The sequence below is a fragment of the Colletotrichum truncatum genome (genome assembly GCF_014235925.2).
Source record: "Colletotrichum truncatum strain CMES1059 chromosome Unknown Contig_0001, whole genome shotgun sequence".
Lineage (NCBI taxonomy): Eukaryota > Fungi > Ascomycota > Sordariomycetes > Glomerellales > Glomerellaceae > Colletotrichum > Colletotrichum truncatum.
In genome coordinates, this window is record NW_027222398.1 from 5,792,229 (window position 1) to 5,816,739 (window position 24,511).

General features: G+C 53.6%; 8 protein-coding genes across 8 annotated transcripts; 3 read left to right on the top strand and 5 right to left on the bottom strand.

Moving 5' to 3' along the window:
* Positions 1-1,311: 1,311 nt before the first annotated feature.
* On the top strand, positions 1,312-3,200 carry CTRU02_201612 (para-nitrobenzyl esterase; the record flags this gene model as incomplete). Its single annotated transcript, XM_036729080.1, has 2 exons — positions 1,312-2,911; positions 3,016-3,200. The coding sequence occupies 2 exons, from the start codon at positions 1,312-1,314 to the stop codon at positions 3,198-3,200; spliced, it is 1,785 nt and encodes a 594-aa protein (XP_036579231.1).
* Positions 3,201-4,847: 1,647 nt separating this feature from the next.
* CTRU02_201613 (septum-promoting GTP-binding protein 1) lies at positions 4,848-5,860 on the bottom strand (the record flags this gene model as incomplete). Its single annotated transcript, XM_036729081.1, has 3 exons — positions 4,848-4,946; positions 5,000-5,074; positions 5,126-5,860. 3 exons carry the CDS (start codon positions 5,858-5,860, stop codon positions 4,848-4,850), a joined length of 909 nt encoding a protein of 302 aa, XP_036579232.1.
* Positions 5,861-8,908: 3,048 nt separating this feature from the next.
* CTRU02_201614 (glycine cleavage system H protein) lies at positions 8,909-9,531 on the top strand (the record flags this gene model as incomplete). Its single annotated transcript, XM_036729083.1, has 2 exons — positions 8,909-9,032; positions 9,131-9,531. The coding sequence occupies 2 exons, from the start codon at positions 8,909-8,911 to the stop codon at positions 9,529-9,531; spliced, it is 525 nt and encodes a 174-aa protein (XP_036579234.1).
* A 336-nt stretch (positions 9,532-9,867) lies between these two features.
* CTRU02_201615 (porphobilinogen deaminase) lies at positions 9,868-10,911 on the bottom strand (the record flags this gene model as incomplete). Its single annotated transcript, XM_036729084.1, has 1 exon — positions 9,868-10,911. The coding sequence occupies one exon, from the start codon at positions 10,909-10,911 to the stop codon at positions 9,868-9,870; it is 1,044 nt and encodes a 347-aa protein (XP_036579235.1).
* Positions 10,912-12,267: 1,356 nt separating this feature from the next.
* CTRU02_201616 (uncharacterized protein) lies at positions 12,268-13,035 on the top strand (the record flags this gene model as incomplete). The annotated part of the gene is made up of 2 exons (XM_036729085.1): positions 12,268-12,595; positions 12,677-13,035. The coding sequence occupies 2 exons, from the start codon at positions 12,268-12,270 to the stop codon at positions 13,033-13,035; spliced, it is 687 nt and encodes a 228-aa protein (XP_036579236.1).
* A 1,942-nt stretch (positions 13,036-14,977) lies between these two features.
* CTRU02_201617 (alpha-methylacyl-racemase) lies at positions 14,978-16,183 on the bottom strand (the record flags this gene model as incomplete). Its single annotated transcript, XM_036729086.1, has 1 exon — positions 14,978-16,183. One exon carries the CDS (start codon positions 16,181-16,183, stop codon positions 14,978-14,980), a length of 1,206 nt encoding a protein of 401 aa, XP_036579237.1.
* Positions 16,184-17,233: 1,050 nt separating this feature from the next.
* On the bottom strand, positions 17,234-18,290 carry CTRU02_201618 (short-chain dehydrogenase reductase family; the record flags this gene model as incomplete). Its single annotated transcript, XM_070203892.1, has 2 exons — positions 17,234-17,704; positions 17,745-18,290. 2 exons carry the CDS (start codon positions 18,288-18,290, stop codon positions 17,234-17,236), a joined length of 1,017 nt encoding a protein of 338 aa, XP_070062474.1.
* A 1,309-nt stretch (positions 18,291-19,599) lies between these two features.
* On the bottom strand, positions 19,600-21,944 carry CTRU02_201619 (vacuolar dynamin-like gtpase; the record flags this gene model as incomplete). The annotated part of the gene is made up of 5 exons (XM_036729088.1): positions 19,600-19,768; positions 19,821-19,905; positions 19,955-21,600; positions 21,683-21,817; positions 21,886-21,944. 5 exons carry the CDS (start codon positions 21,942-21,944, stop codon positions 19,600-19,602), a joined length of 2,094 nt encoding a protein of 697 aa, XP_036579239.1.
* Between the last annotated feature and the right edge of the window lie 2,567 nt (positions 21,945-24,511).

Sequence of the window (24,511 nt, forward strand, 5' to 3'; positions counted from 1 at the left end):
TGGCTTTCTTGTCGATCCTGGGGTAACCCAACCACTTCTTTGATCTTAGTGATGAGTTGCGGTTATGATTTAGTTTCAATTGACTTGGTGCTTACAAATGGGAACAGATTAGCTTTCTTACCAATGTAGAGCCTCTTCCTACTGTCTTTTACACCGGCTTGACTGGCAGCAGTTGCCTATTGGCAGGTTGAGCAAACGTTTTAGGAGTTGTTAGTAGATATGAGTGCTTAGTAAGGAGGAGATAATGTAATATTTCTGTTTATGAGAATAATTGCTTGGGGTCACACTCGTGTAACAAGTATTCTCTGAGAGCTAGAAACAGGTGGCCGTGTATACTAAACGAGGCAGTTTCTCTCGTCCCTGTTCATACTGTCTTTATTAATGGACAAGTTATCGTATATCATAGTTCGTCTTCGCCAATCTATTCAGAGAAACTCTTGGTCGGAAGAAGAGTTTGGTCATGTAGCGTCCTTACTTCACTGCGCGGCAGCCGTTCGCATGTTTGAATCGTCAATCTCATCTGCAGCGTGTTGGTGAGAAAGAGATCATTTCTCAACAATACATTATAACAGGAGAATTTCGCACAAGCTTATGAGCTTCGAAATAAGTGTAGAAGATTTAACATCGCGTTGCTAACAGTATATACCTGCGCTTGAACAGAACCGGGTTCAAGAGGGCAGTATCAGCGCTAGTCCCTAACTATTCCCTCAACGAGAGGCAACTTCAGTCGGCCCAGAAAAAGACTTAAGCACGAGAATATTAGCATAGGTAATATCTCAAGGTACAAATTCAACCTCACAGTTAGCCTCCGGATAAACCCGCCACTCAGCCTCGCGCCCGACCCCAATCCGCGGGCCGTTCTTTTGCATGAACCCCTGGCCAATAGATCCCTTCGAGTTTAGCCGGTTCACACCCATTCCAGGTCTTCGGGTCTTCAGACTGGCGGAAATCACTCGCGAACATCCTTCGTTTATCTCGTGCATATCGAGATCCTGGTCTGCCCTATTTAACGTAATGCGCCTTTAACTCTACTCGGTGCAATATCCGAGGACTGCATCTACATGTTCACTGCCTCTTGCTGTTGCCAGGTATACAGCGCGAAGGATTATGACGTCTTGCCATGAGTAGTAAAGCGATCACAACAGGATTCTGACCTCCAGGAAGACATTAGGAGAAGGCTTACCTGAAAGTTGGGACGCTGCCGTCCCGCACATCGTCACGATGGTCGCTGTCTATAAAGACTACGGGACAATTCCCTCAAAACCCAAATCTCAGTCTAAGCAACCTATCTGGCCCTCCACCAGAACAACCATGGCCTTCTTCACGGGGATTACTCTCCCCCTCCTTGCCCTGCTCTTCTTAGCATCCTCCTCACACACCGCCTGCACCACTGCTTCCCCGTTGGCGCACACGTTAAACGGCACATACTCTGGCCGCCATCTCCCCGAGTTCTCTCAAGACCTTTTCCTAGGGATACCCTACGCCATTGGCCCTCGTCTCCGCAATCCTATCCCCGTCAACGAATCCTGGACCGACACCCGCGATGCCACCCGTTACACCATCGCCTGCTACGCAGACTACATCCCTGCCGCGCTTATATCGCAAGGCGTGACGGTTGGCGAAGATTGCCTGAACCTCAACATCATCCGTCCTGCCGGCACAACCCCGGAGTCTAAGCTGCCGGTGGTGGTCTGGATCCACGGCGGTGGCTTCATCGCAGGCTTCGGCGCGGACGGCAACACCAACACATCCTACATCGTCCGCGACTCCGTGGAAAACGGGACGCCCATTATCGCCGTGACCATAAACTACCGCCTCGGCTTCTTCGGTTTCCCCGGCGGCAAACAAGTCGCGGCTGAAGGCGTGACAAACCTCGGTCTGAAGGACCAGCGCCACGCCCTCCTCTGGATCCAGGAAAACATCGTCTCCTTTGGCGGCGACCCCCGCAAAGTCACCCTCTGGGGCCAGTCGGCCGGCGCCGCCTCTATCGGCCACCAGATCCTCGCCTATGGCGGTCGCGGTGCAGAAGACCTGTTCAGAGGTGGTATCCTAGTCAGCGGGAGCGCCGGATTTGCTACAAACTACCTCCTTCCCACGCACCCTAACGCTCTCAAAGCATACGACGAACTGCTGGACGTGACGGGTTGCGCCGACGCGGACCGCACTCTCGACTGCGTCCGAGAGGCGCCCGCCGACGTTGTCTGGAACACAACCATCAAGTACCCTTTCCCGCTCTGGTGGCCCTGTATCGACGGCAACTTCGTCCAGAAGCCGCCGACATGGCAGATGCTCGAGGGTGCCATCGCTCCGGTCTCCATCATCATCGGCGCCAACAATGATGAGGGCCTCCTGACCGCCAACGCCCTCGCGGCAGGCGCCGAGACAGACGAAGACACCGCCGCGCTCCTCCGCGCCAGCTTCACCGGCGCCCGCGAGTCGACCATTCAGCATGTCCTTTCGGCGTACACCACCCGCGGACCTGTCCTGCCCCCGCTATCTCTGCCCGCCGACCCGGACAACCCGGCACAGGACCCGTTCTGCAAGGCGCTCCGCGAAGCGAACATGACCTGCGGCGCGCAGTACCGGCGCATCGCGGGGATAATGGGCGACTACGCGCAGATCCTCGGCCGGCGGGCGACGGCGGAGGCGTGGGCTGCGGCGGGGTTGTCGGCGTACAGCTACCGCTTCGACACGAACCCGACGGACGTGCCCATCGTCAAGAACGCCATCGCCCCGGGCTTCGCGACGCACTCGGCCGAGTACGCGTACTTTTTCAACTTCCCGCCAGAGTACAACATGCTGGGGCTCAACCCTGCCGTGCGGAACGTCTCGTCGCACCTGACGCTCTCGCGGAACATTGCGGATAAGTTCATCTCGTATATTGCGACGGGGGACCCCAATTCAATCTCACGTACGTATCCCCCCTTCCCTTCACCCGCCAGATCCCAAAAAACAAGATTTTGCCTGTGCATGTGAGATGGAAAAAATTCCAGGAAGCTAAGCTGATCATCGCAGTGCCCACGGTGCCAGACTGGCCTGAATATTCGGCCTCGGAGCCGACCAACATGGTGTTCAACGCCACCTTCTCGGATAACAAGATCAACACGTACGTCGAGGCGGATACCTGGCGCAAGGAGAACACGGAGTTGTGGCTCAAGTACGCCGTCGAGCTCAACTTTGGAGGCGACTGGCGTCCGTAGCGGCAGTGTCGTTCGCTGCAGTGCCGGGTATATATGTAGTTCCACACAAGTAAGGCGAACGAAATGAATCCCTTGGGCTCGTAATATAATGCGGTAATAAGAAGTCCGAAGATTTTGAAAGCGTTCGGCCCCGGGGGGGAAACCGTTACTCGGAGCCGTAAACCCCTCGTAATCATTGTATCGTTCCGCATAACATACCTAATACAAGATTAATAATGTTCCCGTTCCTTCATGCAAACCGTCTTCTTTCTCCTCATCGTTGAATCCAGCTTCTGCTGTCCGTTATCAGCATGCGCAAATAAGCAACCACTTGATGGAGAACGTAAACTCAGCAGAATCTGCAAGTCAGTAATCGCACACACGTCTCAAAATCAATCACCAAGAAACAAAACACACACACACACACATACGCACTACACAAAGTCTCTCTCTCAACGGCATCTGGGATTTCGTCCGATAATCAGCTTTTGCTTCGTCTACTTCTTTTGACAGCGAAGCTTCTTGGGAAAAACAAAAAAATATTACAAAGCTCGTCTACTTACACCCCACCCCCCCCCCCCCCCCCTCCCCCAAGAAACTTTCGGACGAGACATTCAGGAGCCGTTTTCTCCTTTTTTTGTCTTTTCAACCCTTTTTATAAAATCCAAGGGTAGGTATTGTTTCTGACTTTCCGAGAGAGAAAGAAAAACAAAAATGGGGGGGCCGAATAAAGTAAAAGACACGCGAGGTGAATTACTTGTTACATAAGGTCTCGTCTTTCCTTCTTCCTTCTTCTCTTCTTCTTCTTCTTCTTCATCCCCATCTTCAGGATTTGCCCTGGGTAAACAACCATTGGTTCGCGGGGTCAAGGTGGTTAGTGACTTAGTTGAGACCAAGGGAAAAAAAAAAAAACCAGAAAAAGGAAAATGTGTGGAAAACCAAAAATTTCTACTCCAGTTTCTCTCTGGTGCAGTTCGCAACGGCCGTTACGCCCAGAAACAAGACGGTCTTTCCCCCCTTCCAACATCATTTTCCCTCCTCGCTCTCATCGACGGTGAGGAAAAGCCCAAGGGTATTATCTGAGTGGAGGGGCTTCCCGTCAGACCATAATCCTAAAATGCATCTTATCCCGCCTTCAACCAGCCCGGCCATTCCCTACCAATCTTGAGAATAAAAGTCGAACAGATATGCAACGCCCATTGCGATCAGGAGAGAGGAATGTGTTTGTGGTGTGTGGTATGTGTTGTGTATGTGTGTGACTGTGAGCGCGTTGACCAAACTGGTGACACTGAAAACGCTGCGATGAGGCCCTCGCGAGGCCGGGTTTTGTGACAAAAGAAAAAGAAAAAGTGAGTGCTTTGGGTCGACGGTCGAATTATGCCCCGAAGTAGGGCTCATGGCGCTCTATGCAAATCTGAAAGTCTCAACCTCGAGGCTTTCGCAGTGGCCGTATGCCTGACGGACGGTATGATGCCGGACGAGGAGAGTTCAGCGACTCGGCTGATGGAGATCAGCAGGATATAGAGGTCGTAAAGACGTAATGGGTCATGATCCATTAAGTGTGCGACAGCCGAGTTGAATGGATGTTTGACACAAGGTCAGGCAACGCCAAGTAGCATCGCATCAAAAGCCAGAACAACTGACTGGCGCGAGTTAAATCGGTGGGGATCAGCAAGACTGGTAAAGAAGTAGCGGCTCTCCCACGTTCTCGATTTCAGGAATCGTGCATTTGAGGTCAAAAGCTTTTGACAAAACAATTTTGAAAATCTGCAGCGAGTCAGTTTCTGCGGGAGCGCGAAGATCAAGGAGTGGTTTTTTACCTTCTGCACGTTGATACTATGGCTCGTGCTGGAGAAGATCAATGCTGCGCGCATAGCCTTTGCGAATCGGCGGGCCTATTTGCTGTCAGGAGTTTGAAAGCAATGTAGCAAAAGAATGCGACCTACCTGGTTAGAAATCTCCTCTTGGTCCTCTCTTGGGAAGTTGACAAAGTGGTCGTATTTTGTGCCCACCAAAATCGGAATGGCCGTCTTGTTGAAGCCTCTGCCTTGGCGGTACCACTCCTTGATGCTGTTGAGAGTGCTCTTCCGTGTCAGGTCGAACATGAAGAGAATGGCGACTGCATCGTTGCAGACAAGCGGCAGCATGTTGACGAACTCGCGCTGACCGCCCAAATCCCAGATGGAGAAGGTGATCTCGGTATTCCGGATGGAGATGGTCTTCTCCATGAAGTTGACGCCTAGTGTCTGGATGTAGTCCTCATCCCAACTTCCCTCCACGTACTTTACCATCAAACTCGTTTTGCCGATTTGCGCATCTCCCACCATGCCGACTTTGATAACAACGTGGTTGCGGCCGTTGCTCGCTGCGGCCTCTGCGCCGGCGCTGCTTCGTGACGCATGGTCGGCGTAGCCTTGTTGCGCACCGGCGCCCGACAGGCCCGACGCAGGTCTCGAGATGGGGGGAGCGTTCATGGGGAGCGGCGGCGTGTTGTAGCGGTCAGCGTGCTCTTCGGCCCGCGGGGATTGTGGTGGGAGACCCTGGTCGAGGGTCTGAGCTGGTTGTTGACGTTGCTTCTCTGCATACTCGTATCCGTGATTCTGGATGATTTGAGGAGAACCGTCGAAACCACCGAGCGTGTCGTCGGGGTGAGGCGGGGCGAGGACTTGCTCGTGCTCCATCTTGTCGACGGCGTCGTGGAACTGGGCCGGTGACCCCGCGGATAGGGTTGAGGAATCCAGCGTGGAGGATCGCGGGGAGGGGCGGGGGGACAGCGAGGTTCTGTCTCGAGCAAACGGGTGACGAGAGTATCAAGTGTTTCGACGTAATGGCCGCCTGGTGTGATGACTCTAAGCGTCGGTCGGCACGGAGTGTCTCTCTGGGGGTCGAACTAAATGCCGGGGTCGTTGGCGGGCAGGTTTCAGCTGAGGCCCGACGATGGCTTCATACCAAAGGGGAGCGCAACGATCGATCGGACGTGGACGCCTGACTCCAACTTCAGCTATGAAAGCTGGTATTCGTCAGTGATTAAGATTGGCGACAAGAAAGAAGTGAATGGCGACGCAGGAGAAAGGGAATGAGAGAGTGTCAGGCGAAGATGTCTCACCTAACCTCTCCACACCGGGGAGACGAGAAGGAGGAGGAGGGACAAGAGTGTGAGGTAGTGCGTGTGGTGGTGGATGGATGGTGGATGGTACGGAGCGGTACGGTACCTCGAAAGTCGAGACGGTGCAGCAGAAGAAACAAGTGACGGGATTGGGCGGCGGGAAGTGAACCAGGGGGCTGCCCACCACACAGCTGAGTCGAGTCGAACCAAGCAATGAGACGAAAGGGCCTTGGGTCGGACCAGATGAAGGTACCGGTAGACGCACACAGCGAGTGATGTGTGTGGCAGTTGGCTAAAGTAGGTATATGCGGACACCGGACTGGACCAGCAAACCTGGACTTGGTAATCCTCGTTGGGATCCAGTAGCTGGGTCAGAGAGGAGCCAGATACGGTAAGACAAACCAAAGGTTAGGGCAGAGGACGACGAAGAAGAAGAGCAGCCCCGTGATGTTTGGTACCTAAGTAGGTTCACTATGTCTGGACAAGGTAGTGACGGACGGGACGGGATGCTGATGAGATGCGGCGGTGCGGTGCCAGATGGGAGAACGAAGTCATCAAGGAATGTACCGAAACGGGTCAGGGCAAGATGGGGAGGGAGATGGGATTAGCGGAGATCCAGCCAAGCACAGCACTAAGAAGTTGTGTTGTGCGCGATGCAATGCAGTGGATAGGACGGGCGGGATGGGGGTGTTGGTGCTGAGGGGATGCTTGTACCATAGTGTTTGTGCTTGCCGGACAGTGTGCTGTGACTCTGGATATTAGAGCGGGCTGGCGGGATTTTTAGCAGGCACGCCAACGCAAGAAGCGCAGGGAAAGCATAAGGCAGGGCCCCCAGCCCACAGCGCTTATGGCAGATCGAGGGAGGTGTGACAGGGGGGAGGAGGAGCCAAGGACCAGTAAGGAGCCGAGGATGCACGCTGGGGTGAGGGGGAAGAAGAGTGGCGGCTCTGATGATGACGCCAAAATTTCACAATTCGGCCGTTGCTGTGTGGAGAAAAACGCGAGAAACGCGTTTTATGTAGGTGTTTCCTGTGTTTCTGTGCCCAGTAAAATGTCCACAGCCAATCCATAGCAACAACTCGTAGTGTACTACAATAATAGTGCACCTACACTGGCACCAGCAGGCACAGCAGCCCCACGCGCACATAAACCATCATCATCTTTTGGCCAGCCCGATTATGATATGGAATTGGCGCTATTCCATCCGTTTTGTGGATGCTGGATTACGGCCCAGGCGGCATTTATGCCGGGTTGACAACAAGACGCATGTGCTCTACATACATTACCGTGTTAATAATAATTCATGTCTATTTTTCCCAGGAAGCTTGCCATGCTCTGGCTCTGACCCGCTGACGGCCCCTCCCCCTGGAGGCTTTGGTCCCGAGGCTCTCCGCCTCTTGGAAGCATTCAGGCGAAGCTGAAAGAAGCTGGAAAAGCACTGACTGTGGGACTCGACAAGGACGGGCTGACAGAGACAGTGTCTGGAAACAGAAGACAGCCCACCAGTCGGCTACGAGCAGAGCCAATGCGGACGGTGTAAGGTGGTGAGACAAAACGTTCGACGGGCCAGCCGAGACCTTGCTGACCAAACCAAACAGCGCCCGGAGCGGTGAGTTGCCGGCCACTAGCCACAATGCAAGGAACGAAAAACACAATCGATCGATCTTGTGTCGGCCCCAATGGCCAATAAATACAGAACAAGCCGATTGTTGTTGTCGAGCCTTTGAATGTAGATGATGCTCTGGCGTAATGATGGATTGTCACTCTTGCAGCTGGTTGTCCGGTAAAGTAGCATTTTCAATGTCAATACTGCCCAAAGTCAACAAACGCCCTTACCCCAAGCCAGAGCACGCGACATGGGACGATGCATGGGGACCACAGGAAGTAGGGCATCTGGCGTCAGACCGCATTTCCAGGTGTGCCAGAGGCATCTCGCATCGAGATAGACAACAGTACGATCGTGATCGTAGGTCTAAGGGTTGAGCTAAAACTCGAGCAGGAAAAAAAAAAGAAAGACAAATAATAGAAATAAATTGTAAATTGCGGAAGATCAAAAAAGAATTTTATTTTTTTTGCCTTATGCAATCTCCGCCCACCGCTCACTTGCAGAGAAGCTCCCCGTTGATGGTGGATTTGTTCGCGACGTATTCCTGGCCCGCTCCGCCCAAGCCATTGGGTTGTGCCCGGCTCTGAAAGTGGGGCTATCCAATGGATATTGATTGGCCACACACTTGCCGTCCTCTTTCCCCTCATTGTTACCTGCCGGTCCGACAGTAGTCCGATTCTGACTAAGGCAGAGCACGTGAATCTGATATGATTGGCCGGATAGGCTGTCTTGAATGATCCCACTTGACTGCTATGAAGGCGACGGATGAGGACCCGAACGCTCGGTGGGCAGCTCCGAATCACAGTGGAAAGTGGATTAGCTAACCATGTCTGATTGGCCAAAAGCCACCGCCAGAGCGGGTTCGTACCGATAAGGACCCCAAACCGGCTGTCTTCCCAAAGCTCTAATTACTACCGGTTGTCCTGGACTATTCTGACCTCATTATCTCAATTTCCACGAGAAGGAAAACCGCTTTACACCACCAACCGTCTCGACAACACCTTCACAACCTCAACAATGGCTTCAATTGCTCGTGGAATGAGGGCAATCCGCCCCTCCGCCCTCTCCCAAATCTCTAAGGCCGCTCCCCGCGCCTACATCCAGCGCCCAGCTGCCCGCGCCTTCTCCACAACCCCCATGAGTGAGCTTTGCGACACCCCGTCTTTTTACACCATTCTGGTGTCGACTTCTTCTTTTTCCATACAGCTATCGTGCTAACCTCGGATGACTTTCCGCCAGGCTTAATACGCAAGTACACCAAGGACCACGAGTGGGTCGACCTCAACGCCGATAAGAAGACTGGCTTCGTCGGCATTTCCGAGTACGCTGCTGAGCAGCTGGGTGACGTCGTCTACGTCGAGCTCCCCGAGGAGGGTGCCCAGGTCGCCCAGGGCGACTCCATTGGCGCCGTCGAGTCCGTCAAGAGTGCCTCCGACATCAACGCCCCCATCTCCTGCAAGGTCGTCCAGTCCAACCTCAACCTCGAGGAGAAGCCCAGCACCATTAACAAGGTCCCCGAGGACGACTCCCCCGGCGGCGGCTGGATCGCAAAGATTGAGGTCACCGAGGAGGGTGTCCAGCAGCTCGAGACTCTCATGGACTCTGAGGCGTACAAGGCCTTCGTCGACGCCGAGCACTAAATTGCTGGGGGTCACCGGGTGGCGGTATGGGTGAATTAGGTCAAGGGAAGTGAGGGATCGGGGACATAAACCGGCGGCGTGGGCCGGCAGTTCAACCTGGGACATGGTCTGCATAGGCAACGGAAGGGTCTCCGGGTTGCATCATACACCGATACCAAGCGGTTATATGTTTTTTTTACTATCAAAGGGTTACGATTCAACGAGATAACCGCAGATATAGAGATGCAGAACGGATTTTGTCATCAATGTTCCCTTTTATTTTTACGTTTTGAAAAATTCCCCAGGGAAGCAGTCTATTTTTTGTGTGTCATGACATGGTCGTTAAGTTAAAAAGAGTTAAGCCGCAGGCTTCTCCTCCGCCGTCGTCGTCGTCGCCGCCTGCACAGCCGGCCGTGCTGTGTTGATCTCGTCGAGAATCTTTTGTGCTCCACCGTTCACCAGGTCCTGTGCCACAAGCTTGCCGAATGCATCGGCATCCTCTTCCGTCTCAATGACCTCGGTCCGCTCCGCGTCCACCGCCTGCTGGCCGTCGACGTTCACAACCGTCGCCTTGAGTTGCAGCTTCTTGGTCCCATCCACCTCGACCCATTTCGTCTCCACGCCAATCGGCACGCTGCATCCTCCCTCGAGCTTGCGCATGACGGTGCGCTCCGCCACGCATGCGAGCATGGTCGACCGGTCCTCGAACTCCTTGAGCAAGCTCAGCACCCGCTCGTCATCCGACCTCGCCTCGACACCGATGGCGCCCTGTCCGACTGCGTGCAGGATGCCGCTGTTCTCCGAGTCGAGGTATTGCGAGATACGCGCGTCGAAGTCCAGGCGCAGCAGTCCGGCGGCAGCGAGAATGATGGCCGAGAAGGGGCCCTCGGGGTCGTCGCACTTGTTGAGGCGCGTCTGGATGTTGCCGCGCACGTCGGCGAACTTGAGACCCGGGTAGCGGCGCTTGAGCTGGGCAATGCGACGGATGCTACTGGTGCCAACAACGCTGCCGTCAGGCAGGTCGGCGATGGACTTCCAGCCGTGCTTCTCAGCCAAGCCAGCCTTGAAGACTACGACGTCGCGGGGATCCTCGCGCTTGGTGACGCAGCCAAGAACGCAGCCTTCGGGGAGAGTGGTGGGCATGTCCTTGAGGGAGTGCACAATGAGGTCGATATGGCGGGCCTTGAGCTGGGCCTCGAGCTCGTTCGTCCACAGGCCCTTGCCGCCAAAGTTGTACAGTGCCGTGATCTGATCCTTGTCGCCCATGGTTTGCATGCCGTGGATCTCGAATTTGTACTCGGGGCGCACCTTGGTCAGGCCGTCGACAACGATGGTGGTCTGTTTCATCGCCAGCGTCGACTTGCGCGTGCCGACGTGGATGGTGACGCCGTTGTCGGCCATGGTTGCTAGAAAGGCGGGGGGGAGTTAGGGGGTGAGAAAATTCGTCTTCAGCACGCCAAGTGGCGGTATTCGTGTGTTTTCTCGAGTCGACCGAGGCCAATTGGGCTTTGGATGTGTTGGTTGATGGCCGGGACGTGCCTGAAAATCGTACGACGTTTAAGATCAGATTTTCGAGGTCTAGGCACTTTGGCTGGGGAGCACGAAGATGGCGGGGTTGGAGGGGTAAGGTAGTTCAGGTGCAGACAGTGCTGGTTTATGTACAAATGGGATCATTTAGCACTGTCATGGTTGCATATGCAGGGACTAGCTCGGCTTCGGCTTCAGGCGTCCCACATCCCTTCTTACGCCGTAGCAACCTCCGAGCCGACTCCATCTCAACCTCCATCTCCCGTTCATCCGACATTGAAGTCTATTGTTCGCTCGATATCAAGTCCTTGTGCCTGATTGTACACTGGAGCATCCGATGCCGAAACTGACAAACTTGTTCTGACGTGTCGGCGCACAAAACATTCCACGGTGCACCACGATGGCCAGGAATTTCCTCCTATTCTCCTAATCTCCTTGAGACCAGAACACGAGGCGCAGCAGCAGCTGACGTTGGAGGAACGCCGTGCTCATCTGAGCGTGTTCCTGGTGCTCAGGTGTCATGGTTCGTTGTTGACGAGTGCACAGAGAGAGCTGGCTTGTACAATGAGCTACATCAGCGGCACCGGAAGTCCGCTGCTTTGGGTCGTGACGTGGTTATAATCTCGTAGAGGCTGGTTGCACCCGTTTTTGGATAGAATATCCTATGAATTTATATATCGATAGGTTACCTCAAGCCAAAACTTGATGACGCGGCCGAGTTGCCCCGGAAAGTTGCGGAAACCCAATGGCAATGTCACGAGCGAAATAGTACAGAGAACCGAAGCACTATATCCATTCAACTCTCTAATGAGTCTTGAAGTGCTCAACAAGATTCAGACTCATAACAGGGGCACTTGAGATTCTTAACTGGGTCTTAGGGCGCCAGCACGAGGTGTCTCCAAGCGTCCTACCTTGCTCGACGGAATGGCCCTCGATCCCGTCTCAGTACAACCCTCGTCACGGGTGAAACGGACAACGAGTTTGCAAAGTCAGACCAGATCCACGAAGGCAGAGAACTAGGTTCGAGTACTCCGTGTGTATCCTAGGGCATCTCTTCTTCAGGCTTTCGAGTCATCCAGAATGCCTTTTCGAAGATGTATAAAGGATGCCAACTATCCAGTTCAGCATCCAGTGATCATCCCCAGTCTCATCAACATTACGAATACTACTACTGTTATAAGCTGGAAGAAAACAATAACCTCAAACAATTTGTAATATTTAGTCTCGGATATGAAGCTCACTCTGCTCACACTGACTGCCATCGTGGGCTGGGTTACTGCCATGCCCCAGGAACAGCCTCAAGTCCCACAGATACCGGCAGTCTCAACCTCCCTCCTGACCATCACTGTAACCGGTCAACAGCCTGCACCCACCGTTCCGATCCCCAATATCCCTGTCCCCATCCCCGAACCAGTGCCCGTGCCAGTACCGACATCCCCGGTCAACCCGCCAGGGCCGCCGACTCCTGGCGTCCCCGATCCCGCTCAGCCTGCTCCCGCCGGCGCCCACTGCGTTTGCGGCGCCACCTACTGCGGCAAAGTCCTCGTCGGCTTTCAAGGTACGCATGGCCCATTATGAATATAGTTAATGACTTTTATATCCATTCCTTATGCCGTATCATGATCTAATATGAGACCAGGCTACACTTCCGAGCAACTCGGTCAGGGATACTGCTCTACTCCGGGCACCAACTGCGGCGCCGCCGCACCGGCTCCCGAATCTCTCGAAGACACTCTCTTCGTCTGTATCTGTCCTCCCGGTCAAAAGGAGGGGAGCACCATTGAGCTCATATGCCCGTGCCAGGGCCGCTGCAAGAACGATGAGCCCGACTTCATCGGCCGCTGCGAGAAGCCTTGCAACCTCGGCTGCGGCCCGGCCACGTCAGGCGCAACCGGCTCTCCTGCGCCTGCTCCAGCACCGGTTCCTGTTCCCATCCCGGCTATTCCGGTTGAGCCTTTGCCTGCCCCCGCCCCTCCCAAAAGGGGGAAACGTTCGTGAAGAAGACTTCGCCCTGGGGTCTCGAGTGCTGGCGTAAAGCTCTAGGATGTCTTTCCTCTCTTCCTTTTCTATTTCTGTTTGCTTCTGGATGCCTGCCGGTGGGCTCAATTGGGATTTTTGGATCGGCACTCCATGAAGGGTGTTGAGACTGACACTCTTTTTCACACTGAAGAGGGAGTACACGATGGGTTCTATGGTGGCGCTTTACTTTGTTTGTAAACTACCACATTCGTTCGGTTACTATACCAACATTCCTTCCTTTCTCTTGAGCTACTTTTGAGTAAACCTTTCTGTGTTTCGCTCACGGGAAGTTGTGAATTACAATGGGCACCTCGTTGACTGTATGCCCCATTATGCCACAGTGTATTGGAAACTGTCCAGCATCAGAACAAAACTGTTGATATTTTACGAAATATTTACGTAAAATGTTAACGAGACCATTCTTTTTCACGAGCCGAGGCTACTTAAACAAGAACATCAAACATCAATTCCAATTCCTTGGACCATGTATTTCTCAACGGGCGAGAGCCTCGGCATACAGATCCTACGCTCACAAGCGAAACGCTCTTGTACAATGACATAATCATCCACGTCCCAAAAAGAAAGCATACATGTAGGGCAGAAGCTAGTGCTATATCCCGGTTTTAAATATAGAGAGAAAAGATCCTTGTGTCGAACTCCCTAGTTCACAGAGCGCCAGGCGAAAGAGTCATCACCGAGAGCAAGTATGAATCTCGACTCTGTGACCGCAGCAACGCAGGAGAACGTTTTCGGCAGTGTACCAGGGCGTCGAAGACCGATCAAGACAAGGCAGTCAGTCTTCAGAACGAATCAGGGCTTCTGAGGCCATTTTCGAGTATATCCCGCTTGCTTTTTCCCCCTCGCGTACTCCTGCAGTGATGAGCGGTGAGCCCATGCAGACCCGGACAAGAAAGGCCCCCCCGGGAGAAGACTGGAAACAAAAATGCAGCTGGTAAAACCACTCCCTTTGCCACGCCCGATCCAGATTCAACAATGATAGGCGAGGGGGCCGGAGAGGTAGTCTGCATCGCGGGGGAGCTATCCGACTCGATCCGACACGTTGGAACCAACTGAAACAAAGGCGATAGGGCGGTCACGGCTGGGAGGACTGGTAGAAGAGTCTCTCCCCCTTTTCTCGCGGGACGGCTTCCGGCATGTGGCAGTCGCGTCAGACAATATGATCCCGGTATCTTATCATCTGTGAAAAAGGAAAAAGAGAGAGAGAGACAATGGCGGTCAGGGACGGGAGGGCGCAGCGGCGACGGAAGGGAGCTTGCGAGGAAGACCGAAATTGGCCGCAGGGAATAAAAAAAAAAAAAAGGGCTTTGGGTATGAATCATTAATCGGTGTTTGAGTTCTGTCTGTAAATAAAGAACAGAGACGCCCTGGGCTCCTTGGGCTTCCATCGAGTGTTGATTTTTTAAGAAGCGTTTATGATTTGAGTATTGTTGCCATCTTGAAGCAACACGGCGTCAGTATCCATTCACACAGTCCGAGAAGAGTAAGAAGGTTGACATGTGGACCAGGTCCTTGAAGATTCATCGCATCGAGACTACTCACAGGTTTGGGTGTTGGTCACGAACATGTCGAGGACTGACCCCCCTTCTCCTCGACCACCGCCGAATCCGCCACCAAGTCCAAGCTAGCGGTGGGCTAGGAAAGCAAGACAAGCCCACAAGGTACCGTGCCTGTTATTGGGACTAAAGAATATTGGACTAACATCCTGTAAAGTTCATCACTTCCAATTCAATGGGAAAGGTTGAAAGGGTACCTGGCGAGAGTCTCGACATAACAATGTCGGCTTCATGGAGGATGGGTGTGGTGTTCAAGGTACAGAGCGGCAGCAGCATTGATTTCAAACAGAAGATATCGAATCAGAAAGTCTAGAGAATAATTCATAATGTGACTGTTTATAGACAGCTCAAAGCTTCGACTTCTGTTTCAGTACAAACCCGCCATCCTGCACTTCGAAATCCCTCCCCCTTTTCCACCCAAGCCAGTCTGCGAGCATTTCCTCGCCACCTTCACCTGGAGCGAGGGTAAACCCAACGTATCCTCCTCCTTCAACTCCGGGGCCCTGTCCCCGTCTCGGATCCTCTGCCTTGCTCTCATTGACGGCCAAACACGGTGTCTCAACCAACGTCACGACGGGCCTCTGATCGCCTTCCCTACCATTCTCCGTCTCAAGCTCCGCGTAATCCAACACAGGCGTAACACAGGCATCCGTCCCATCAAACACCTTTTCCCATTCCGCCCTCGTTCTGCTCTTGAATATCCTTGTCGAAAGTTCTCTAAACTCGGGCCAGTTATCCCGGTCGTGCCGCTTCTCCTCCCATCCCTGGCCCTCCAACCCCAGCCCCTTGATCAACGCCTTGAAAAATTGCGGCTCCAGGGCTCCAACAGCCATATACTTACCGTCTCCTGTTTCGTAGGTGTCGTAGTATGGACATCCGCCGTCGAGTATATTCTTCCCTCTCCCGGCATCTCCCAATGGCGTCTTGAGCGCGAAGCGCGGGAACGTCGCAAGATACGACGACCCGTCGACCATGTTCGCCTCGACGACTTGCCCCTTTCCGCCATTCGTCCCCCTCGCCAAGAGCGCCATCAAAACGCCCTGGAATAGAACAGCTCCTCCGCCCGCGAAATCCGCGAGGACGTTCCACGGCGGCTGGATCTTCTCGCCCTCACGGCCCAGCAGGCTCAGCATACCCGAGACGGCGAGGTAGTTGATGTCGTGACCGGCCATATCCGCATACCTCCCGTCACGGCGGAACCCGGTCATGCGGCCGTAGACAAGTCCCTTGTTAAGACCGCACAGCACATCAGGTCCCAAACCCAGCTTCTCGAGAACTCCAGGGCGGAAGGGGTCGATGATGACGTCCGCTTTTGAGGCCAGGCTCTTCACGAGCTCCACACCTTCACGGGACTTGAGGTCGACTGCGATGGAGGCCTTGTGGCGCGCCAGCATATCCTCCGTCGGCAAGGGTGTACGGGTACCTCCGACAGCGCGGTCGATACGGAGGACGGAGGCGCCGGCATCGGCAAGGAGCATTCCTGCGAAAGGACCGGGTGCGAGACCGGCGAATTCGAGGACTTTGATACCTTTGAGTGGCGGAGGGCCGACCATTGTGGGTATATGTCACTGTAATTGCTGGCGTCGATTCAAGGGTATTAAGACGAAGTGATAATTAGGTAAAAAAGATCTGACTATGTTTTATACAGTTCAATTAATGTTTGTGGGAAGAGAAATGTACATCACGGTTGGGGATAGGACCAGAGGAAATTCATGGCTTTGGGATGAGACGCAGTAGAGATAGAGAGGCTATCAACCGGCAAAGAGAGGGTTGGAGAAGCTCCCAAAAAGCCGAGGCAGAATGCGCCTGTGAACCAGACCTACACCCGTGCAACGGCCCGGCCAATGGAGCACTAAAAACACCCGCGTTAGCGGAAGGGGAGGGGGCTCTGTGGGGGTGGGGGCATCCTTCAGTGCATTAGAGTGTGGGGTCACCGACGATGAACTGGTTGCTCATTTTGGACTGCTGCTCGCGTCGTCATGGCTGTAATCTGGAGGTAAGGGAAAGTTTGGTAGCGACGACAACCAAAAGGTGTTTGCGCCTCGATGACAAGATAGCCGGTTTCTCGATTCGGCGAGGTTTTTCGTTCGAGTCGCCCTTGTAGCAGTTTTCAATTTGATTTTTCTCTACGATGATGAATTTTGCGAAATCAAAAACCACGTTATTAGAACCCCCTGATTTACTTCAATTAAGGTAGGACAAAGAGAGCGAGAAAAAAAAAAAGGGGTAAAAAGGAAGCTTCTCTGGTTGCACTGAGCTGGAGCGATAGCCTTGCAGATCTTGAAATCGTTTCGGTTTGACCAAAACGTCTTGCATGCCCAAAGGCAGAATCCAATAACCATTTAATTGCTTATAAACTAAGGTAGCAAAGACATTTGCGGCCTTCAACAGTCACAACCTTGACGACCTGAACCGAACCTCAGGAACGAGACATGGCATGTTCCTTCTGCCCAATAGCGTCGCAGGACTGGTCCAAATTCGAACGAATCCATTTCCGAGACTTCAACCACAACATGAACAACAAACCAACAACAACATCCTGAACTGAGGTATCTCACAATCTTGCCATCCTATCCAAATACACCAACAGACCCACAACGCAACTACAAGTTCCTGGAAACTCCAGGATCAACCCCGTTCAACACCTCCAAGGTCTCCTCCCACAACCGGCCCTGCATCTGCTCACCCTCCTCTCCCTGCATCAGCTTCGGGAACTTGACGACGACGCAGTCGCTCATGTACCGCCCGTGAGCCTCCTCACCGGCGAATGCCGCCGACATGAGGCAGCGCGACCCCACCTCCGCCGATCGCGCCAGCAGCTTCAGCCCGATCTTTACGACGACAGTCAGGGGGAACGGTACGTTGCGGAAGAGCGCTGTCGAGCATAGGCCCGGGTTCAGCGTTGTGATTTGCACTCTCCCCTTCCCAGATGCGTCCGCCGCGATAGCCATCTGCCGCGCGATTATGATTTGCATGAGCTTGGTCGTGTTATACCGATCTGTCAGGCTCTTATTGGTGTTGAGCGCCTTGTAAATGTCCTCCTCGTTACGTTCCACGAACTTGGCCTGTTTTGCCCATGAATCAGCACCAAACTTACACCTAGAAGCGCGTAACTCGAGGTAAGACTGGGGGACATGTACTCACCATCTGACTGGCGTCTGAGGCAACAATGACCATCTTCGGCGTCACATTGTACGTCTTTCCCGTCCTCCTCAGAACGGGCATCAACTTCAGTCCCAACAGGAACGTACTCAGCACATTGACCGTGACCTGCGACTCCCAGCCCTCCGCATCGGTCCTCTTGTTGGTTGCGATGCTTGCATTGAGAACGACGCAGTCCACCCGGGAAAGCTTGTCGGCGCGCGCCGCAAACTCCTTCACGCTGTCGAAGGACGCCTGGTCGAGCGGCCACACTTCGATGACATCCCGTTTGCCGGTCGTAAGCTCAATGTCTGTTTTGGCGGCCTCGCCCTTGTCGGTGCTCCGGACTGCGAGGATAACCTTGGTGGCGTTGAGCCGCACAAAGTGGCGTGCCGCCTCGAGACCCAAGCCGACGTTGGACCCCGTCACGATGATTGTACGTCCAGTGCAGTCCTCGGACGGGTAAGGCAGTTTTTTGAACTGCGAGCGGAGGAAGTCCACCGGCTTTAACTTGGGCATTTTGACCATTTTTTCTCCTCTTTGGCAGCTTCTTCACCTGGGAAGCTTTCGTAGATTCGAATCAGCTGCAGCTGCTTCTTCACCTTGGACTGTATCGCGGTCAATTTGCCGCCTTTTAACCAGATGCGTTGCTTTTTGGTTCTTTGATCAGGCAGCTGTTGGAGAATGTGAAACGTAACAACGGCGGGGGATGAATGTGACGAGAGGGGGAAGAGAGGAACAGGTGAGTTTATGTCTGCGAAACTCATGTCCTCCCCACCCGAGATACCCGCTACCTTACCACCCCCTCATCTCCCTCCTGCCTCCTCCCCTTTCCAGAGCTCAAGCTTTTCGGAATCCGAGAAGCGGGGAGAGAAGAGGAAAGATGCACGGGAGCTTACCTCCTTTCCCCCTGGATGCCTTCCCGCTATCCGGGGACGTTTCATCAGACCGGCAAAGGCATTGACTTGGTCGGAACACAACCGAACTGTACCAGTGTGCGCAGCGCATCGTACCAAGTACCATAGTTTTCATACCCAAAATGCTTCAACGACGGGTGGGTGGTATTGGGCCGTATTGTACGTGTTCGTGTGTCTGGCGGAGTATCATAAACATCGCTTTGACCTGTTACCGGGGGGGGGGGGCTAGACCACCCCAAACATCGATCCAATGGTTTCTCCCGCCGACTTTGCAATGGTTCTATGCCAGATGGTCCCAAGTCGACCATAGCTTTAATCAACTATGCATGAATAAACGTTTGCATTGTAGCACAACAAGTTATGGGCTATGCGTACTTTAATCAGGAAGACAGCCAAAGGAAAAAAGAAAAAAAGCTACTAATGTCAACAGCGTTGATGAGGGATGAACGTGCACGCGAGCAAAATCGTCTGAAGACTTGAAGCACTCGCGGCACATTCGAATTACGAAGCTAGTTCCACGTTGTGACGAGGGGGAGCGGACAAAGGAAGAAACGCTCACCCCGGAAAAACAAGTTCACCAAAGATACTAACACCGGTTGAGAGCATAATCTTCATTGCTTATCTTTCTCGCTAAAGTCTCTTCAGCCCCCTCATTCAGTCTTTTCTTCTCAAGAAACAAATGTATGCCACTCTCATTAAAGGACCTATCACCCGAACTGCTGCCGCTCAGTCATCTACGGTCTTTCCACGCCTCCAGGGACCCCGCTGACGATGTATGGTAATAATCCACTGCCTTTAACGCCGCGCTTCTCCTTTTTCTGCGCCCCCGGAAGCGTGGGGCGGCCGGCACTTCAGCAGGCAACGCTCTGATGTTTTTTTCAGGGGGAGTCGTGTACGACGTGGTACGCCGTTTACTGCACCTGGCTGACAATCTCGCTGGCCTTGCCGAGAGACTCGACCATTTGCTGGCACTCCTTTCTCCTACGGATGGTGAAGTCGCTCTCCTTGAGCAAGTCATCCAGAGTATCGCTGCGATACATGTTCTCCAAGAGCTCTTTTTGCATCTCGTCCTTGGTGAATCTGCTATTTGTCAGCTCCCAAAATCGTCAAGATATGTCACGTTATCACTTACTGGACCAGGTTGAGCATGATAGCCTTGGGAACCATGTCGATCATGGTTCGCTTCACAATGTTGTAGTAAGATGAGATGAGCAGCTCTGCGGAAGCGGTTAGCGACGTTATGAAGCGGATGCAGAATACACGTACTAATGACCTCGACCTCAATGTTCTCCCGCTCGGAAAGTGTTCCAGAAGCCTTGAGAGTTGGCGGAGGAGCCTCCATGGCAGCGGCCTTCTTCTTGTTCTTCGCAGCAAAGAAGCTGCCAAAGAAGCCCGAGTTCGAGGCATCTTCCGGCACGACCGGGCTAGACGCTCTAGGTGTACCTCCAGGAAGAGGCTTGCCCGTCTTGGGATCGACCTGAACAGGCTTAGATGGGTTGTAGCGCTCATTGACAATGGCCATTGCACGGTGACCGTTCAGGAAGTCGGGGTGGCCAGTGTTGACGTAGCATGCCTCCATCGCCACGAGGTCCTTGACCAGCTTGTTGGTGGGGTCCATGGCCTTCTTGAAGAAGTTGATGACAACAGCGTGAACCTTCTCCTTGAGCTGAGGATATCTGCGGTAGAGCTGCTTTCCAAGAAGCTGCGAGAGGATGCGCACCAATTCGTCGTAGACCAGAGAGACACACTTCAAGCTAGGGTCCTCCAGGCGCTTGATTTGCTGCTTTACGATCAATTCGAAGGCAGTGGTGCCGACGAACAGAGCAGGGGAGGAACCAGACGAGTTGTAGAGAATAGTGCGAATGTCAACATCCTTGACGACATCGAAGGGGTCCACAGCCTTGACACCATTGGAATACAGCTCGTGGAAAACGAAGCTAATTCTAGCACCTCCTGACAGTTCTGTGCTGGAAAGCTCCGTGTTGTTACCGTCCAGAACCGTCCGCCACTCGTTGGTAAACTCGGTAATGATGTTGAGCACAATGTTTGCGCTGTTGCCAAGCATGCTTGGGCCCAGACTCTCCAACTCGGCAGCGTACTTCTGCAGAGAGCTAGAAATGCGAGCCTTGATGTCGGGCAGCGTCTGCTTAATGTGCATCATAAGAATAAGGTTAAGTTTCCTAGCCAGGTAGGGAGTACCACAGTAGGAGCTCTTGTTTCGGTATGCCTTGTGGTTCTCAAAGAAGTTCTTCTCGTTCTCCAAAGCGGCCGTAATGGGCTTCTTGTTGTCAATATCGCGCTGTCCACGGTTGACCACGGGAACATAACCAAGCCGCAGAGGAATGATGCGGCCCGCCAGAATATCCACAACGTCCGTACCCTCGTCCATAAGGTCCACCTTGGTGAGGACACCAATTGTCCTTTGACCCTCGGGGTCGACCTCGCGGGCGAGCTTGAGACCGTCGGAGTTGGCCAAATCGATGTTGGCGGCGGTGACGGCGAGGATAATGGCGTTGGACTTGGAGATGAACTTGAGGATCATGTCGCGAATCTGGCGTTCGATGTCTCGTGGCTGGTCTCCGACAGGCACTCGGGTAAGACCAGGCAAATCAACAAGGGTCAGGGTAAGGACGTTGGGGGAGTAGACTCGGAGGTTGATCGGGGCTGGAGAAATGCCGGCGTTGCGGCCGACCTTGGCCTCGGTTTCTCTGCTAATCTCATCACGGATCTTGTTGAAGTCGTAGAACTTCTGGCCGGGGATGTGCAGGAACTCGCCCCATTCGTCAGCGTTAGCGGCTTTGTCGGTGCTGTCTGCAAGCTCCTCAACGCCGTTGGATTGCGAGGTTGCGGGGCGGTTGATGAGCTGGAGTACAAGGGGTCGACGGGTGACGATGCCCGAGCCTCGAGGCAAGCTGCGGGAACAAGGTGGTTAGATGCGGTCAAGGTCACGAGGGGCATGTGATGGCGGGGCAGCCGTGTTGGGCGCAGACTCACAAGTCTCTTCCTACAATGTTCTCCAACACTGAACTCTTTCCGCTGGACTGACTACCAACGACGACTATTTGGGGCAGATCGATGGGGTTGGTGACACCGACTGTTGTGAAGACATCCTGGAGCTTGTTCACAAGCCTAGCAAGCAGCGCGCAGTTAGTTAGATGCTGGGATACTTCCACCAAGCGTCGTTGGGCATCACGTACGTGATCAAGGCAGGATCAGAAATACCGCCTGGAGTGGCGAGGGTCTGAGGGCCGCTCATGTTTGCGTTGCGACCGGCGCTCTTGGGTGGATTGCGGGTAGTGACGAGAGTTGAAGGCAAAGGGTCGAGTCGAAGACGGGTGTCTTTGTGGTCAACTGTCCTGTCGCAGGTGGCTCCTGAATCGCAATGTGTGGAGGCTCCGGGAAAGGGGGGGTCGGGGTCGGGATCGGTGAGGAGGACGACAGCTAAAGGTCGAGATCGGAATCTGAGATTGGTAGTGATGCACCCCTGGTTGCCGGCGACGACGGGTATGCTTAAGAACAAAGGAAGTGCAGGAGAGGTTTTTGCGCAGTTCAGGTGTCTGGACGGAGTGGGATGGCGTTAAAGACGTCGCAAGCATTCAGGCGTTCTCAAGAAACCTAAGGTACGCTAGACAGTCCACACATTGCTGCCCTGAGAGCTGCCTGGGATCCCTGACGCACCAGCCACATGCGACCCCGTCCCCACTGTGTTATTGGGCCTCCCCTGTCACTCTGCCGACGACGACGACTACGACGACGACAGCTGGCGGGGCACGAGACGGTGAGGGTGCCAGAAGGTCATCCTGCGTAAGTGAGACCTCACGTGACTGGGCTCGCTGAATTGCTGTGGATGGTGACGGAATTCTGGAGGGGTCAGCCACGATTTACCTGAATTTCTCCCGATGACATGCGACAGCAACTTTGTCGATAAAGAATCTGGATGCCTACGCATACGTCATTCATATCGCGTCAGCTGCTAGTCCTATTGACGATGTAAAGGCCATTCAGAGGCGGTTGTAGATGAATGGCTGCTTATTTTATGCAAAGTATAGGTACCGTACTCAGAATACTATCATGGACAAAGTTAAGGGTTGGACAGCGTCATTGTGTCTCATTAGCTGCACTTTCACCAGCCGATTACTATATTCATTACAACCATGTCAGGATATCAACGAAGCTTTGAGGCCGAAGAGGCCTCCTTAAGGCTTAACGGCGACAAACACGCATCTGTTGGCATGCTCTTTTCTGCTATCGCAAGTAATGTTTATTATTTTGTTGCCTTCTCTGCTGCTTCTAGTACTATCCTATGATATCTTCAATGCATCTTGCTCCACGAAGCTGAGGTGGGCGTCAGTATGGACAAGGGTCCGTTGCTAACTGGTCCGGACCGAAATAGCGAATGGAAGTAGTCTTTAGGCTTTTCGCTTAGGGGGCTGGAAGGATCTTATAGTGGCCTCTGACGTTCCACTTAGAGACCCGTTCGGGCTCTATCGGCTTACTCTAGTGCTGCTCTGGAAGACAATGCCAACTTGCAAGACGGGTAAAGGGACAGATTGCGTACCTAACAATGCACGAATTTCTTCAGGGTGAGTGATATATCTCAAGAGTAGTATAGTTTTTTTGTTGGTCGGCTTTTTGCAGATATAGGGTAGCTTATCGGTGAGAATATCCTGTCTGTATTCGGTGCCATATCAGGTATCCACCGTGCCGCCTGATAAGCTAGTAGGCGTCTAGTGCTCTACCAAGTACCAGTGGCCCAACGGTACTCTACATCTATCTTTGGCGGCTTGTTTTGGCCAACTGAAATAACAACATCAAAAGCAAGCGTAGTCAAGCACGAGAGCTATATTCCAGCTAGGTAGTACTCTTTCTCACCCAGCGCCTTTGCCGTTCAAAAATTAGGGCAAAAATGCAGCAGTAGTCCCAGTGGCATGTTAGTGAGCTCCGTCTTAGGCCGCTTGCTGAATGGGCGCGCTATAACCCCCCAAGTAAGCAGGTCATTCGTCCCCACCCTCTCGTGCGGAGTGGCTGCAATAGGCCCAATCAACCTGCAGCCCGTCATCTACTCGTCGGCTGGCTCCAGTGACCCTCCCTGCAGCCCAGTCAGTGTGCTGCAGCGGTGCTCGGCTGCCGTCCACCAGTCCCTACCTATGATCTCTTGTCATCCTTTCCTCTACTACCCCGAAACTTGCACCATCGGACTCCAAACTTCAAAGCTTCACCTTCCATTCCACTCCCGCCTCCGCCTACTTGTCTACCTCACCTCATACCTCACCTTAGACCACCACGCCCAAGCCCGGCTCCCAGACCTCGACCCTCTTACATACTTCATCTGCCTCGCCGTGCCGAGCCCCGCTGCCTACCGTACCACACCCGCACATACGTCCGTCCGTCCTCCCCGTGCTCGTAATTAAACCGCCTAGCAACAAAGCGACTTGCCACTACATTCCTCTCACATTGGGCGGCCCCATCCACTTTCCAAAGATATCGACCCACGAGAGCAACCGCGGGTCCTTCCCGCGGTAACAGAGGCCGACCTGGACCCCAACTACAATCCAGATCCTCATTCCCATCACATTCTCGCTTCTGACGAACAACCCACCCCGCCGAACATCCAGATATCCTCTAACACAGACCTCTTCGCTTCTGCCGCGGCCTCCCGCCTTTCCTCTCCTCCTGACGACGCCGATCCCTTGACTCTATCGCCGACTGCTGCCCAACATTCCTCGACTGTCCCCGGAACGATAGCATCTGCTTCGGCGCCCCGTCAGGTCTTGGGCCGTAGACAACGAGCCACTTCCGACTCGGATCGGGGAAGCTCTCCTA